This window comes from Trachurus trachurus (assembly GCF_905171665.1).
Source record: "Trachurus trachurus genome assembly, chromosome: 13".
Lineage (NCBI taxonomy): Eukaryota > Metazoa > Chordata > Actinopteri > Carangiformes > Carangidae > Trachurus > Trachurus trachurus.
In genome coordinates, this window is record NC_139892.1 from 19751017 (window position 1) to 19767977 (window position 16961).

At 42.0% G+C, this 16961-nt stretch overlaps 1 protein-coding gene across 1 annotated transcript in view; it reads right to left on the bottom strand.

Annotated features, from left to right (window-relative positions):
- The window catches only part of gucy1a2 (guanylate cyclase 1, soluble, alpha 2), a 45012-nt gene that overhangs the window by 21655 nt on the left and 6396 nt on the right, over positions 1-16961 (bottom strand). The window contains exons 2-4 of the mRNA XM_083984617.1: positions 15497-15558; positions 7684-7808; positions 3920-4821 (exon numbers count right to left, since the gene is read on the bottom strand). Of these exons, the coding sequence (XP_083840743.1) occupies positions 3920-4821; positions 7684-7808; positions 15497-15558 (1089 nt within the window). The remainder of the gene's footprint in view (positions 1-3919; positions 4822-7683; positions 7809-15496; positions 15559-16961) is intronic.

Consider the following 16961-nt stretch of genomic DNA (forward strand, 5'->3'; position numbering starts at 1 on the left):
AAGGCCAAAATTATTCAATTAGTGCTCTGTGTGCACAAAGCTGAAACATTAACCTTTACTCTGCAGTTCAAACATCTTTCATGAGAGGAGCCCAAATGACTGAGCCCATTGTGATGTTCACTCAGACATATCATCATCATCAAACATTTTCTCATAGCTCACGAGTTTGCATGCTGACTTCAACTCCTAATTATGACTACAAAACATAGGCAATGTAATTTGTACAATTAAAAATATAGTAAAAAATGTTTTTTAAAGCAGAAGTAAGCGATCCGGTCGTTTTGGCTAACTTCTTGTCAGCCGATGGAGTTAGCAGTCCCCGCCCTCGTCCCTATGTCATCACATTCATGCGCATCCCTTGGCTGCACAGACAGAGAGGACCGCCCCTTTATGCCGTTCTCTCTCCTCATTGGATAAAGGTTGTAGGATACAAGGGAAGTTTTCTCCTCGGCTTACAGCAGAGCAGAGTGACTGACAGACCCGTGTTTCGGACCAAACACTCTATATAAGTGATTGCTGTCGGAAGATATAACTATTTAAGACTTATATTAAAGCAGATATCAGTGGAATGTTTTTGTTAATATAAGTCCTAAATAGTCCTATTTTCCGTCAGCAATCACTTACATGAAGTATTTCAGCCTAAACACGAGTCTCTCCGTCACTCTGCTCTGCTGTAACCCGAGGAGAAAATTTTCCTTGTGGGATACAAGTGTTATCCAATGAGGAGAGAGAACGGCATGAAGGGCTGTGTGTGCAGCCAAGGGATGCGCGTGAATGTGGTGACGTAGCACGAGGACCAATTGATGCCTGACAAGGGCGGGGGCTGCTAACTCATGGTGCGTTCAAAGAAACTCGTACTTTGTGTTTTTCCTTCCTGTGAAGTCATACCAGTTCGATCTGGTACGAGTTCACGGGTCGGAAGTTACGAGTGGCCGTTATAGGGAACTTTCACAGACAACAGGATGGTAAAAACACGAGCTACGGGTTACCTGGAACGCTACCAAGTCGTAGTTGTGACTTGAAGCTGTAACTTACGGTTTCAAAAGCCTGCCTTGAACGCAGCATTAGCCGAAACGGCCGTGAAGCTGATATCTGCTTTAACACAAACATTCCGCTTACTTCTGCTTTAACAATAAAAATAGCAGAACAGCAACATTGGTTGATCAATTGATTAGTGATCTGGCGGAGAACGACTTGCCAGCCAATTTACTGAATCATAATGTCAGTCATTTTTTAAGCAACAATGACCAAACCATTTGTTTCTGACACACAGAGTGTCTTTGAATTTTGGTAAAAACATTTAAAGACATCATTTTTGAGTTTGGTGAATTTTAGACATTTTTCACTAGTACTGATTGATCATTAGTTGTATCCTTAAAAATGGATGAGGACAGTTATCCTTTGCAGCATATGCTTGAATAAAATATTTATACAAAGCGTACTGTCCTCTATTATCCTTTGAACATAAAACATACTCTACAGCACTGACATGACATGAATTAAAATGGAGCCGTATGCATCTTGCCTCTAACAAATTACTAGACATAATCTGCAAATGCTGAATGCATCAAGTATGCACATAGATCTGTTGTCTCTGTTGTTTGATTTCAGTGTGAGGATGCTAGCTGCTACAGCTTCTATATTCATATCTGGGTTAAGACAAAGTGCAAAAAGTACTATGACGAAATGAAACGTGAAATGAAGTCACTTTCTGAAAAGATAAGGATTTACCACCTTACCCTCCAAGACCAATAGAGTATCCTTTATAGTCACCCTCCCTCTTGCTCATAGTTCTTCTTTGCTTGCATTAGCAAACAAGCATAGCATAGGTGTGCATAGAAACAGCCAAACAGTTCTTGTATATAAGACTATAAGACCAGTCTAACTCCTTATCTCATCTTGTTCCTGCATAGAACTAGCCTCAAGCTAGACAAGGTACGGAAGACGGAGGATGGGCATGAGCATATGAAAAAAAGACTAAATAATTCAGTCGGGGAATTGTGTAAAAGAGTGGCTAAGAATTGCATCATTAGCATTTGCACCATAAAAGAACATTAGAGTATCTGTTATTGAGGGAGTTTTTATACTTCCATTTGTATCCTAAAATTACAGATGTTTATTGTTATTGAGAAACCTACATTATTTTTTTTAGCACTCCCATAACTGAAGAGGGGGTATAGGAGTTGTTAGAGGCAGGCAGATGATCCTGCATCAGCTTCCCACCCACCCACCAACGGCACCGTTTGTGTTTAGCACAGTCTCTGCAGTGGTAGACAAATAACTTCTGCTTCAGTGTGCTTCTTCAATAACTCTACAGCTCAGGATGAATTAGTTCAAACTTGTAAACTACCAGGAACTAGTTCATGCCTCTGTGGCAGATAAAAGATCTGTTCCCAAGGGGCCACATTATGCATCTATGAATATAGCACTTTTTTTTAGTTCAAATGTGCTCCTATTTTTTGGTGTGGGACTTAAAGGACAATTCCAGGCAAATTCAACCTGGAGCTATATTTTAAAAGAAGGATTCTGAAGATTTTTTTTTTAATTGCTTGTGTTTTGCAGTAGTTCTGTCTGTCCCCGCATCGCCACGGCAGCAATGAATGGGAGCAGTTCGATCTTATTCTGTTTAGGCTTTTTACAGTACATCCCTCAAAACCACAATTTATACACCGAGGGGTTTGTTTACTTCAAGCAAGTGGACATGTTTGTAAACGGGGCTGTAATACGAAGTCTCGCGTGAGAGTCAAGTTGACGGCTAACAGGTCGTCTGAAGCGTTCCCCTTTGTTTTATCAACAAAGGAATATCACCTCAGAGCCACAACGTCTTTGTGGCAGTAAGAGTAAGTCTGGCTATTGTTTATTCTGCCCGTGAACATAGTGAGCGTGTCAACTTGACTCTCACCTGAGACTTCGCGAGACTTTGTATTACAGCTCTGTTTACAAACATGTATGCTTGCTTGAAGTGAACAAACCCCTCGGTGTATGTTTGAATAGCCATCTGACATTGTCTGTGGGAAAAAATGTGGTTTTGTGGGATGCAAACAGCCTAAACAGCGTAAGATCAGTCTGCTCCCATTATACGCTGCCGTGGCGATGCGGGGACAGACAGAACTACCGCAAAACAGGAGCAATTAAAAAAACAAAATCTTCAGATTTCTTCTTTTAGACCTAAAATCTAGACTTAAAAAGCTCAAGACCAAGCTCACTCACACAAACAAAAAGACACAGCAGAGCACTGCGGCTGAGCTGATCAATCTCCTCTTTGTCAGTTCTGTTTAGCATCAGGATGTTTGGTGCTGTCACTGACAGCCTGCGGAGACCATCCAATCAATAAAGATCTGGATATAGCATACAATTCCAATTGATTAATTGTTTCTGGCAAATTGGAACCAATTCAAACCTCACTCCTGTAAAAACACTGCTGGCTTGCGGCTGTGATGTAACACATACGGCATATACACAATACAGTAAACTGACTGATTTTTATTGAAGGTGCTACAACAAAACTTTAACAAAAGGCAACAACACTGAGCATGGAGCCCCACACTTTTCTTATGTCAGATGATTGGGTATCTGTGTGCCCTGCCATTTCAGTAACTTTACAAAATCCACAATCCATCATACACACCAGCTTTGAGCCAATTGAGCACTGCATCAAGTGAAACACTATCAATGCCTTCCATGCACCATTACCACCATTTCTAAACGATCTCATAACCACTTGCTATGGCAGACGGCTTTCACTCTGCCTTGGAGTGCAGCCATTTGGATCAAGTATAAATACTTTTCATTTTCAAAATGGTTGCATAGGACATCACGCAAACCACCTCTTCTCTGGTATAATGCGGCTCTTACCACTCCTGTGAAAATAAGTAGGATCAGACGCACTAATGTCATCTGTTAAGTATGATATCATTACCTTCTCCTTGGTGCCAGACTGCGTGGTATCAGGCCTGGTACGAATGGTAAATGGGGATGCCAGCCTCAGCAGGATGCCCTGGAACGAAGGCTCCATCTTGGGTGAGACAATCTCAAAACAGTCCCTGAACGAGAGGCTCCTGTGAGGCTCAATGCGAGCCTGTCTCCTCAGTCCCTCTCCGAGCTGCAGTAGCTCCATGCGAGGCCCCAGGACAAGGTGGAACGGAAAGGCACGGCAAAACGTGGCCAGGCCAATGCACAGATCACTGGGGTTGGTGGAAAGGGAGAGAGGGGGTCGTTTGGTGCTCACTGAATCAGAGTTTGGGAGGGAAGAGAGGGAAGGAGGGCTTATCTCCTGGATTTGGAAGGACAAGCAAACTGTGGGGACGGTGGTCGGAAAAAGAGAGGGAGGGGATGGGGATGAGGGGGGTGAAACAGTGGGGGAAGCAGTTGGAGTGGGGGTTGCAGAGTCACCATCTGTGTGTTCTGTATCTTCATTGGGCAATAAGGGAGTTAGAGGTGGCACCTCTTCCACCTCAATCTCTGAATGAAAGATACGTCTGGCAACAGCTCTGATCAACCCTGGCATGACCAATCCAACAACAGGAGCAGGATTGAAACAGTGAAGAAGCAACACTTTCCCTCTTCCACCTCTCTCTCCAACTTGGTCCATTTTCCTTCTCCCTTTCTCCTCCTCGAGGGGATCCTTGCACTGGAAGGAGGGGCTCTCAGAGGATGCACGGCGCCCCGTGGAGGTGCGAATGTGTTCCAAAATAGCGTCAAAGCCGTTGAAGAAGTCCTGGAGGTTGCCACCTACGGCCCTAAGCACTCGTTCATTTTCTTCAAAGCAGAGACCAAAGAACTCTTCTCCGAAATGTTCCCGCAGCTCACAGAATGGTATTCCTAGGAGAGAGCAATACAAAAACACCAATGTCAGTGATGGAGGATTGCACTCCACTGAGGGTACACACAAACCATCAACATCACAGACAGAAATACACAATAAAACATAAAGAATACCCACAGTATGATTGAATGCCATGACCCATTCTGCAGACTTGCATCTTGTTTTGCTGTCGTGCAGTATCATGTGAGTGCTTGACCTACTCAATGTAACATCTCATTCCAGCTGCCTTTTAAATTAAACCTAATGTTACCTTTGCTCCAAGATTTTCAGCAAAAGAAAAGCTGAGCATATCAACCACAGAAAATCAAAGTAATCAAAGATCAAAGCCTTGCAATGAATATTGATAAGAGAAGATAATCATGTCACATGCCTACTGAATGAATAATAACGAAGGGAAAAAATGGGATTAAAGGATTACAGCAAAAATATTAAAACTGGCATGAATATGAATAAAACCTGAATCCAAAAAAACAAAAACGCCAGCAAAATCCAAAATTGTGTTGGAAACATCAAAAACATTCAAGTTCAATGTTGGAGATAAATTGCTGCTTTTTGAACTGACAGCAGTCATCTGAGGTGGTATGGGCACAGATGCCTTCTTCGGTACTAAGACCTCCTGGATGCCTCCCTGTGGATGTATTTCAGGCACTTCCAACTGGGAGGAGATCCCAGGGCAGACCCAGAACACGCTGCAGGGATCATATATCTCCCATCTGGCCATGGTAACTTCAGGATCCCTCAGGAAGAGCTGGAGGATGTGGCTGGGGAGAAATGTCTGCTACCACAACTAGCACCCAGATAAGCGGCATTAATGGATGAATGGATACACTCACTGCATCAAGTCAGCACTGCTTTACTCATGGCTGTCCCAGTTGTTAATTGTGTAACAAGCTACTAAAACAGACACTATAATTATATATATACTATACTATATACTGCATGCAGAAATTGAATGGACAACATACCACAAGTTTGCTCTGGGTTTTATTCATGTAAATGCCTTTTTAAAATGTTTCACAACTCAGAGAGACTGACAGGGAAAAGGAAAGTAAAGAGAGAGGGAAAAAAGAAAGGATGGTCAGTAGGCAAAGGCAGGTGGACACAAAGAAAGAGGAGGCAGAGCATGGTGGAAAGCTGAAAAGCAGAGTGATGGAGATGGAAAAGAAGATATCTGAGGAACATAGTCAACAAATACAGTGGCAGTGTAGAGTTCATGCAGTGGTGGGATCTCAGCACAACAAAGAAGCAGGAAAGAGGAGGAGGACACGAAGGAGGTGAAGGGATGTAGATAGAGGCAGGAAGAGATCTTAGATGATACAGAGGGAGGACGAAGCTGTAAGGGGTGACTCACCGGGACAGTGTGTGTGTGAAATGTTTTTTCGTATTAGGCCACAGAGACAGTAGAAGCCTCCAGAGTGAGTCATTTTGTGTGTGGTGTGTGTTTTTGCATGTGTTAATGCTCGGATATTTGTGTCTGCATGTACTCTACCTAGGCCATGATACTGTATCTCTCTTGTTTTGTCTACAACCTTTTTAGAGGTGTAGCCTCTCCAGTTTTCTGTGTGTGTGTAGAAGTATAGAAGTGTCTGCACACAAATAAACAAACAATACTAAGACTCTAAGCTATTGGTGTCTTGTTATGCAATAAAAAACAACAACAGCTATCTCACAGACAGACACCAATATGTACATATAAACAATGTCAATTCAGAAATGAAAAAAGTTACACGGAGTCCTGCAAGGCTCAGTACTGGGACCAAAGCTGTTTATAATGTACATAAATTATGTTTGTGAGACATTGCAACACCTGAACTGCATTCTGTTTGCTGATGACATCAGCTTGCACTGTTCAGGAAAAAATCTGGGGCACGTCCTGGACACAGTTGAAAGCTATATTAGACCAGAAATCTCTCTACATATTACGTAGCCTATATTGCTCCCTCGTGCTCCCACACATCAGGTATTGTCTGGAAGTATGGGAGATCTACAAAACAAATATACACCCAATATGTCTACTTCAGAAGCAGGCTACCTCGACCCAACAAACTCACTCTTTATTAAATTAAATGCCTTAAAAATACATCAACTAGTGAAATTTAAAACCGCTGTTACTATGTATAAAGCACATAACTAGCTGCTTCTGTGCTGTCCAGGAGCTGTTTAGGCCGAGAGAGAGCCAGCATTAGGAATCTTTAAAAAAAAAGCTATGCAAGAACAAGTATGAAAAGTAATTGTATATCCATAAAGGGAATAAACCTGTGGAACAACCTTGATCATGAATTAAAAAACTGTAGCTCAATCTACCAATTTAAAAAAAATTATAAATCCAATATTATTGACACCAATGAACATGACACATTCTAGAATTTGCTTGTCTGTTCTACTACTTTAGTCTTCTTGTTTGTTTTGCAAATACAAGTCATAATATTAATTCTGTCCGGTTGTGTTTGGTTTTATTTTTTTGTTTTGTTTTTTAATTTTTAAGCTCTTTATTTTCATTAGCCTATGTAAATGCAATTCTTTTGTACAAAGGGTAGGCACAATATAATAAGCTATCACTTCGCTTCAGCCTACACACCTTTTGGTCCATGTATTATTGACCAATCAATGCATCTTGTCAGTTTTTTGACCAAAAAAACTCAACTCAACTCAGAATCAAAGTACAGTACGATATTGTAATAACAAAAACAAACAAAAAAACAATACAGCCATAATAAAAGGGTATTAGAGGTGTATTCTAAATGTATACACAAAACATAACCACATTAACTCATAAAGAGTAGAGCGGATGTGTATGAAACCCCTCCCTCCATGCTGTCCAGTTCACATACTGATACGTACAAGCTTTATATACTTACCCAGTATGGTGGCCATGTACTGTAGGAGTTGCAGGACATCTTCCTCTGAACCAGAATTTTCAAGAAATGGACACTTCTCCTCTCTCTTCTCTCGTTGCCGCCCCTCACTGTCAACTTCCTGACACCTGTCAAAGACACAAACCAAAAACACACACATACACAGGCCATGATTAGCGCTGAGATCCTGATATTAGAACAAGCTAATAAGGCATTCATAGGCTATTTACCAGGAGCCAACATACTCTATAATACTTCTCTACAAACTGGGCTGTCAGCAGCATTTTCTATATAAGAAAATAGATTAATTGATGCTGCTGAGATATTCATACACGGGTCATTCCAGAATTGGAGGACATTTCATGTCCCACCCATTCATTTTCAAATAAATCATGCATGAAATTCCAAAACTTGCATTTGTGGTGAAAATTATAATTACTCTGAGACAAAATATAAATATAGTTATACAAAAACTGGTTCCAAAATATTATTTAAAATACAAAATAACTCTAAGATTCATTGATGATTTAACAATTCATCCCAGGAGCAGCTGCAGAGTGAGCAGAGCAGCTCTGGAAAAACTGTCGTTTAAAGTAATTCCTAGCATTTTAGAAATGGTTTTACCTTCAAACTTTACCTTCTAAATGGTTCCTCTCTTGATCGGACTGTAGTGTTTAACAATCAGACAAACCGATCGATTGAATTTTTTACGGAATTGCCAACCTGAGTTCACCGAGTTGTCTCGGCTAGCTCTACCGGCCTGTTTTTAGCACCTGAAGCTAACCAGTCGCCTGCTCACCTGCCCTGCCTACCGGACGCTTGAACCTCTCATCGGGCCCAGTCTGGGCCCTCGCCGGTAGGTTTCCAGTCACCATTCTCCATTCTACTGGAAGATACTTAACAGAATTGTACCACTGTCATCTCAACGCCGTGGACTCCTTTTGGAGTCCTCGTGTGTAAGTCTCTGTCTACTAGCCTACAGCATAACCTCCTGAAGCTGCACCAGGCAAACTGTCAATCTAGTACACCATACACCTTTGCTGCCGCAGTTGTTATTTCTCCCTCCAGCAACATCCATGGCTACAGCCCTGTCTCCTGTGGACACCTTACCGCAGACCAGCCACCACCACCGGTCAGCTACATCCATAACCACAGCCACGTCACCTGGAGACAACAATCTGCTCAACAAAACCAGCAAGAAGAGAAGAATTGCCTACCTGACTGATGAAAACCGTCGACTCGCTGCAGAGCTTAAAAGCAACGAGACCTTGCTGTCACAATTCATGGACTTGGCCCATGAACAGTCCCGGAAAATCTCCTCGCTCTCCGCCGCTTTCCATGACACGGTCCCCTGGAACTCCTCCACCTGTCCGCAGCCGTCTGACTCCTCAGCACCCTCTCCCCTGGGGACTGCTCACGCTCACCCCGAGGATGAGTGGATCAAGATTGGGACAAAATCAAAGGTCAAGGCTGGAGCTAAAACAAAAGTCCTGCCGGTCCTCTGCTCCACCCCAAACCGACCCAAATCCGCGCCGCTCTTGACGGATGTGGTTCGAGCCGGAACAAACATTCATGTCACCGGATCAAAGTCTTGCCTCGAGCTCTCAAACCGTTACGGTCCCCTGTCAGCTGCTATTCCGTCTGTGCCTGTCCCGCTGCCAGGAGACCGTGGGCCCGCATCAGCATCCTCAGTCAAGTCCTCGACCTCCTCCTCCCGGCGGAACATTGTGAAAGAGGCTGCCCTCAGAGCGATACGCTCCGGTGAATCTCCCCGCACTGAGGTAATCCGTGAGCCCACAGCCACAGGTGTGCCCAGGTCACAATCACCGCCGACGCCCACTACGCAGCAGCGGGGCCCATCTCCTCCTCCTCCTCGCCCCTTGTTCACTCCAACCACGGCTATAGTGGGTGACTCCATAATAAGACATGTCCGTTTTTTCAACGCCACCACCTACTGCTTCCCAGGAGCCACTGTCTCAACAATCATAGATAAACTCCCCGGTTTACTCCAATCCTTTCCAGACTCCATTAAGCGCATCATCCTGCACATTGGCGCGAACGATGTGGTCCGGTGTCAGTCCGAGCTGCTGAAGGTTGACTTCAAAAATCTGTTCACCATCCTGAAGGACTGCGGGAAGTCAGTCTTCATTAGCGGCCCGCTTCCCACTCTTGGCCTCGGCGGTTATCGTTTTAGCAGACTTCTCTCTCTTCATTTCTGGCTCCGGTCTGCTTGCAGCAGCTTTGGTTTTGACTTTATAGACAATTTTAACCTTTTTTGGAATCGCTCAGCTTTTTATCGGTATGACGGACTACATCCAGGCAGACTTGGTAGCCGCATACTAACTGCAAACATACAGCACACTGTACACGTTTTCGCTCACACATGTTGACTGTTTACGTGCCACTCCCCCCTGGTAGTGTTTCCCCCTTCTGTTTCTATGGTGCCCCCTGAGTCCTCTGTGACCGCGACCTTCTGCAACCACTCCCCCTACAGGCACCAGCCGTCATTGCATAGTGCTGCCTCTGTCAGTGCAGCTCCTGATGCCGTTGTTGAAGCTGATACCAATGCTGATCCAGTCGTTTTCTCTGTTTTACCTATTTCTTTACTGTCTCATCCTCCTGTCATCACCAGCTCCAGGCCAAAACATAGCGTCCCGGGTAGATCTTCACAAAATCACAATAACCTGATCAGCATTAAGCTGTCAGCTGCTTATCCTGACCCATCTGTGTTAAACCCTGGTACATCTCTCCATACCTCTACAGCTGCTGCAACTCAAATGTCACTCATTAATGTCAGATCACTCTCAAACAAAAGTCTCATTCTAAATGACTTTATTTCAACCCACAACCTGGACTTCTTATTTCTTACTGAAACCTGGCAAAGACCTGGTGATGTCAGCTCTTTCTCTGAATTGTGTCCTCCAAACTTTAAATTTCTCAACTCACCACGCACCACTGGCCGTGGAGGAGGACTCGCTATGGTTTTTAAGGAAAATTTTAACTGTAAACTTTCCTCAACTAATGATTACACAAGCTTTGAATCTATGGCGTGTAAGATTGAAAGATCAATTCCAGTACTCTGTGTACTCATATATAGGCCCCCTAAATTTAACAAATCATTCATTGAAGAATTTTCCCACTTTTTATCATCAGTGCTCATTGATTCTGACAATGTAATGGTTCTAGGTGACTTTAACATCCATGTCTGCTGTCCCTCTAATCCACTGGCCCGTGATTTTCTACACTTAATTGAGTCTTTCAATCTCACGCAGTCTGTCACCAAACCTACTCATATGCATGGTCATACTCTTGACTTGATTTTAACATCTGGTCTCCCTGACCCGATTGTCCAAGTCAATAGTTATGTTCTGTCTGATCATTGGCCAATAATGTTCTCAACCTCATTTCCATGTGAGGCTCCTAAACCCAGTCTACCACGTCGTTACTCCAGGTCGATTACTCCTCTTACTGCCAGCCAGTTCTCAGAAGCCTTTTCCTCTACCCTCATCTCCATTGCCCCCCCTGTTGACCTTAGCCCAGAGGAACAAGTCAACAATTTCAACCACCTATGCAGAAATATATTGGACTCAATTGCTCCTCTCAGACTTAAAAAAGAAAAAATCAAAACTCAGCCTTGGTTTAACTCCACAACCCGTACTCTCAGGCAGGAATGTAGAAGAGCGGAGAGGAAATGGAAAAGGGATAAACTACAGGTATCCTTCATTCATTTGAGACAGTGCCTTATTAATTACCAGAAATGTGTCAAAACAGAGAGAGCAAAATACTTTTCAGAAATTATCTCCAGACATGTAAACAGACCCAAGGTTCTATTCGACACCATAAACAAAATACTCAAACCACCAGTCACAGTTCCAAATGAAGCCACTCTGGATACCTGTGAACTTTTTCTAACATTTTTTATTAACAAAATCAGCAGTATACGTTCACAGATTGTTCCTCCCTCTTTTGATCCCTCAGAGCCATCCTCATGTTCCTCCACTTTGACTAGCTTTGTTCCAATCTCTCTCCCCTCCATGACACAATTAATCTCACTCATGACTCCCAGCTCATGTTCTTTAGATACTATCCCCCCTCACTTGTTTAAGGAAGTGGTACACTCTATTGGGCCCAGTGTACTCTCAATAATAAATAGCTCTCTAGTAACTGGTTATGTCCCATCTTGTTTTAAACACGCAATTATTCACCCTCTTATCAAAAAAGAAAATCTAGATCCATCTGACCCAGGTAACTATCGTCCCATATCCAAACTGTCATTCATCTCAAAGATTCTGGAAAAAGTTGTATTCACACAACTCACCTCATATCTTGACAGTCACGGCATTTTGGACAAATTTCAATCTGGTTTCAGAAAAAAACACAGTACAGAATCTGCGCTACTGAGGGTTAGTAATGATTTATTAACATCTCTAGACTCTGGGAATCATTGCATTCTGATTCTATTAGATCTTTCAGCAGCTTTCGATACCGTAGACCACTCCATCCTTTTAGACCACCTAGAACATCTTGCTGGTATCCAAGGACTGGCCCTTCAGTGGTTTTCCTCATACCTCCAAGGTCGATCAGCCTCTGTGCAAATGCACGATATGCACTCTTCCTCTGTATCCATTCCTTGGGGGGTTCCACAAGGCTCCATCTTAGGACCTATCCTCTTCTCCTTATACATACTTCCTCTGGGCTCCATCTTAAGAAAGTACAATATCTCATACCACTGTTATGCTGATGACTCACAGTTATACCTCCCGTTAAAAATATCTAACCTGGGTAGTATCAGTGTATTACTACAATGTATTAATGATATCAAATCCTGGATGGCCCGAAGTTTCCTTCAGCTCAACCAAAATAAAACCGAGCTCCTAGTTTTTGGCCCCACAGACACTCCCTCCTCCATCATCAGTGCTCTTGGTCCTCTATCCTCACATCTAAAACAGCATGCAAAAAACCTTGGTGTCATCTTCGACTCTGGATTCAAATTCGACAAACAGATCAATTCAGTAGTCAGCACAAGCTTTTTCCATCTTAGATCCATTGCAAAACTCAAATCATTCCTGTTACCCAAAGATTTAGAAACCTTGGTTCACGCTTTAATTTCCTCCCGACTAGACTACTGTAATTCTCTCTACTCCGGAATCACCCAATCAGCCCTATCTCGTTTACAGCTAATTCAAAATGCAGCAGCAAGACTTATTACTGGTACCAGAAAGATCGACCATATCTCACCTGTACTGGCTACTCTTCACTGGTTACCAGTTAAATATAGAATTCAGTTTAAGATACTTTTATTTGTTTTTAAAGCATTGCATGGATTAGCACCTGATTACATCACAGAACTCCTCACCCCCTATTCCACTTCTCGTCTGCTCAGATCCACTGACAAGTCACTGCTGTTCATCCCACCTACAAAACTAAAAACAAGAGGTGACAGAGCTTTCTCAGCTATTGGTCCCAAACTATGGAATAGTCTCCCACAAACAATCAGATCTTCACCCTCCATAGACATCTTTAAAACTCAGCTAAAAACTTATCTCTTCTCTCTGGCTTTTAACTCAGTCTCATGAGAACCTCCCATAGGCCTACCATTATTCCCACTCACTTGTTGTTTTAATGCTTCTTTGTGTCTGTCCTGTCTTTGCTTGAATTAATCTTGTATGTAAAGCACTTTGGTCAACATCTGTTGTTTTTAAATGTGCTCTAGAAATAAAAATGACTTGACTTGACTTGACTTGACTAAGCACCCCCTAAAATGGCCTTTTTCTCTTGTCCCACCCTCTTGATGGCCAACATGCATGTCAAATAAAGCGGTTAAAATAAGTTTAAAAGTTTAATTTTTTTGTATGATTTTGTTGATTTATGTCTTTTGTAAGTGTAAAAACACTTAGTTTAATCATAAACATATTTTAAATAAAAGTAATTTTGCACTAAAGTTGTGTCCCACAACATCCACGCAACCCTGTTACCAAAACCTTTTTAGCAGAGAAGAAGAAGAAAAAGAAGTGTGAGACACATGACACAAAATAATTTGTATTATCAAACTGTTAGATAATAGCATGGGTAGACACAAGGTAAGTCCTCTCTTCTATTTTTCATATTTTTCATATTTCGTCTGCCCTGATTGAGTGCGTCACTCTAACCAATGCAACCCTGTTACTCATATTACCAGAATAAGGCAAAAATATTTTCAAAGTTTTCTTTGTTCCTTTAAATAACTAAGTTTGTTCTCAACCTTACAGTAACATTACATTCCATAGCTAGCATCTTTTCTGCTAAACAGCTGACATAAGCATTGATTTGCAACCCTGTTACTTGCAACCCAAGGGTTGAGATTTATGTCATAATCTACAATCAAAAGTAATTAATCTATTCAACCCTGTTACTTTGTTCAACCCTGTTACTCTAATTTCAACCCTGTTACTGTGTAATTTATCTTAAAATTATCTTAAATGACTGTATCAGCTCATGAGGGTTTATCCTATTGTCATTTTGGTAGTGTGTATGATTATATTCATTATGTATTTTGGCAAATATTTATAGATAAATAAATACTTATATAATACCTTTACAGGTTCCTGAGTATTGGTAACAGGGTTGCACCAAGCAGCACACATTAATATATAAAATATCTAATAAAAAGTGTCACTTTGAGTCCTGAGCTGGCCAAACATAATTATTTGATGATTAATTACCTGTATTTCTTAAATATATAGCAGAAAATGATCAAATAAATAGTAAAATTTTGAGGTGTTTCAGTCCGTAAATGTCCTCCAATTCTGGAATGACCCACACATCCAAATTCTTGTGGTAGCAAAAATCTCAAAGACACAATCTGAATGGCTAAATACCAGACAATACCAACATTAGAATATGTTTTTGTGAATCGGGCGACACAACACTTTCATCATAAGCAGATTCACTACTGTGTCGGCTGCATAATTAGAAATACAGTGAAACCTGCGAAGAGAAAGTCGTCTCAAGAATGGTAACAAGGAAGCTCTCTCAATTCTCTGGGCAGATTTATTCCACGCACATTTTGTCCAAGAGAAATAATATTATTTATTTTCAGATTTATAGAGACATCACAACTCACAATAACATTGGCCAAGATATTTATACCATAAAAAGTTTCTATTAGCACAAGCCTTAAACACACGGACACAGGATGAAGTATTACTTCTGGTAATTCACTCAGTCATATCCCAAAAGATACAAACAGAAACTTGTGTTAGTTACAAGCCTGAAGCTACAATCCTGAAGGCCAGAGAAAAATGTTCCCCCTGCACAATAAGGTAATGTGTGTGAACATGTCATCTGCTTTAAGTAATCAAGAACTAGTGTGCATGGATCAAGAAGAGGAAAAATAGTCAATGAAAAGTAGAAAAATCTTCAGTAGAAAAGTTTCCAACCCAGTGCTTGTATTTGAATGCAATACGTGCTTCATGGACAATGTTACGTGTTGTGCCTGGTTGAGAGGTTTACTGTTTATGGAGTGTGTCTATACAGTGTGTCTGTCTGTCTCTGAGTGTGTTTGTGGCTGAAAAAGAGAGGGAGAGGACAGGGAGACGGGGAGAGTGAGAGGTAGAGCAGACGGTGTCAGGCTCACAGAGACACAACAGGTGTTTGCCTGTGCATGTGTGACGGATAGACAGACTGACTGACCGAGAAGTGAGAGGAATAAAGGCCATGGAGGAGACACTGGGTGAGGTGGACACCGAGACATCATGGAGAGAGCTGAGTATATGGACATTGATAAAGGAGGACAAGAGTCAGAGAAGCACAGGGCAAATGAGGGAGACAGTCTTGCCTGATCTCCTGCTGTCTGTAGAAGTGTAGAGTTCGCTGTAGAGCCTCCTGAACAGTCTGTGTCTGCAGGAAGAAGTGAACACGTTAGTGTGTGCACATTAGCGTGAATGTGCATTTATCCGGGCATTTGTTGCACCTACAAGGTTCAATAATGCACACATCCTGCAAATCCCTTCTAAGAAAATCACACTGTAATGGGTTACCTCTATAAATCCATAATGCAATCAACATCCTATATTTTTGTTTGGTCGTGGTTTCGATAATTATTGCTGTTTAGGATTAGGCAAGCGTGACTCACAACAAACCACCAACCCTTCTATGATGTCACGTCAAGTGTTATTGCAGGAGAAACACAAACACGAAGACATTTTGACATGTCAAACTGAACGCACAGTCTCACGGTCATGTCTTGGGACACTTGGAAAAGAACACAGCCATCTGTTTTTATTAGCGCCTGTGCTGTGTCTGTTTCTTGCGAAAAATGATTATCTTAATTATCAAAGACCACAGGCTCCTGATAAAAAAGTACAATTGGCAGATATATCTTATAGGCCTATATAAATACATTTTGAGTTATGATTGAGTATAGTCAGTCCCTCTGTGAAATTTCTGGGGGAAAAGACATTATTGCCGTTTTGTTTTGGGTTTTTTTTCATTTGAATTTCATATTTTTGCCCTCCAAAGGTATGGATTTTTGTTTTTAATTACTGGTGAAAATAATCATTTCTGCATGTGTCAGTGGATGTGTGCAGCTGGCGGATTTTATGTTGCTGTCTATCTAAGCTTAATAGGGCGGGCCCAATGTGATTATCTGTGATGTGGCTCAAATTCTGTGCTGTAGTGACAATACTAGAACACAGTGTGCCAGCTGGAGAGGTAATTCGAGGGGGGGGGGGGGGGGCTCCGCCCTTTCTGGACAGATACAGGAGTGATTTTGTGTGTGTGTGTGTGTGTGTGTGTGTGTGTGTGTGTGTGTGTGTGTGTGTGTGTGTGTGTGTGTGTGTGTGTGTGTGTGTGTGTGTGTGTGTGTGTGTGTGTGTGTGTGTGTGTGTGTGTGTGTGTGTGTGTGTGTGTAAAAAGAAAGTGGGGAAGTGCGACAGATCGTGGTAGTTCCCTCAGATTTCAAAGGTTAATAGAGTTAGTTCAGGCGTCATATTGTAGCTAACCAACTAGACAAAGTAATACAAATGTTTTCTCTTCATGCTGAATGCAACAGCTGAAACATCACATGCTGATATGAAAACAGTCTCTCTACAGTGAGCCACACATCAACTTTGCAACAACAGGAGCAAGATGGGCATTTTTTGTAGGAAAAAAAATGGTATTGTTACCCCTGAGCACTCTGTTCCCCAGTTACACACTTGTCAATATCTACGGTGTAGCCTATGCGTGCGTGCATGTGTAACAATAGAAATGGTGTTTTCTCATGAAAGTCCCCTCTAACTGCATCCTTGAATCAGCTAACC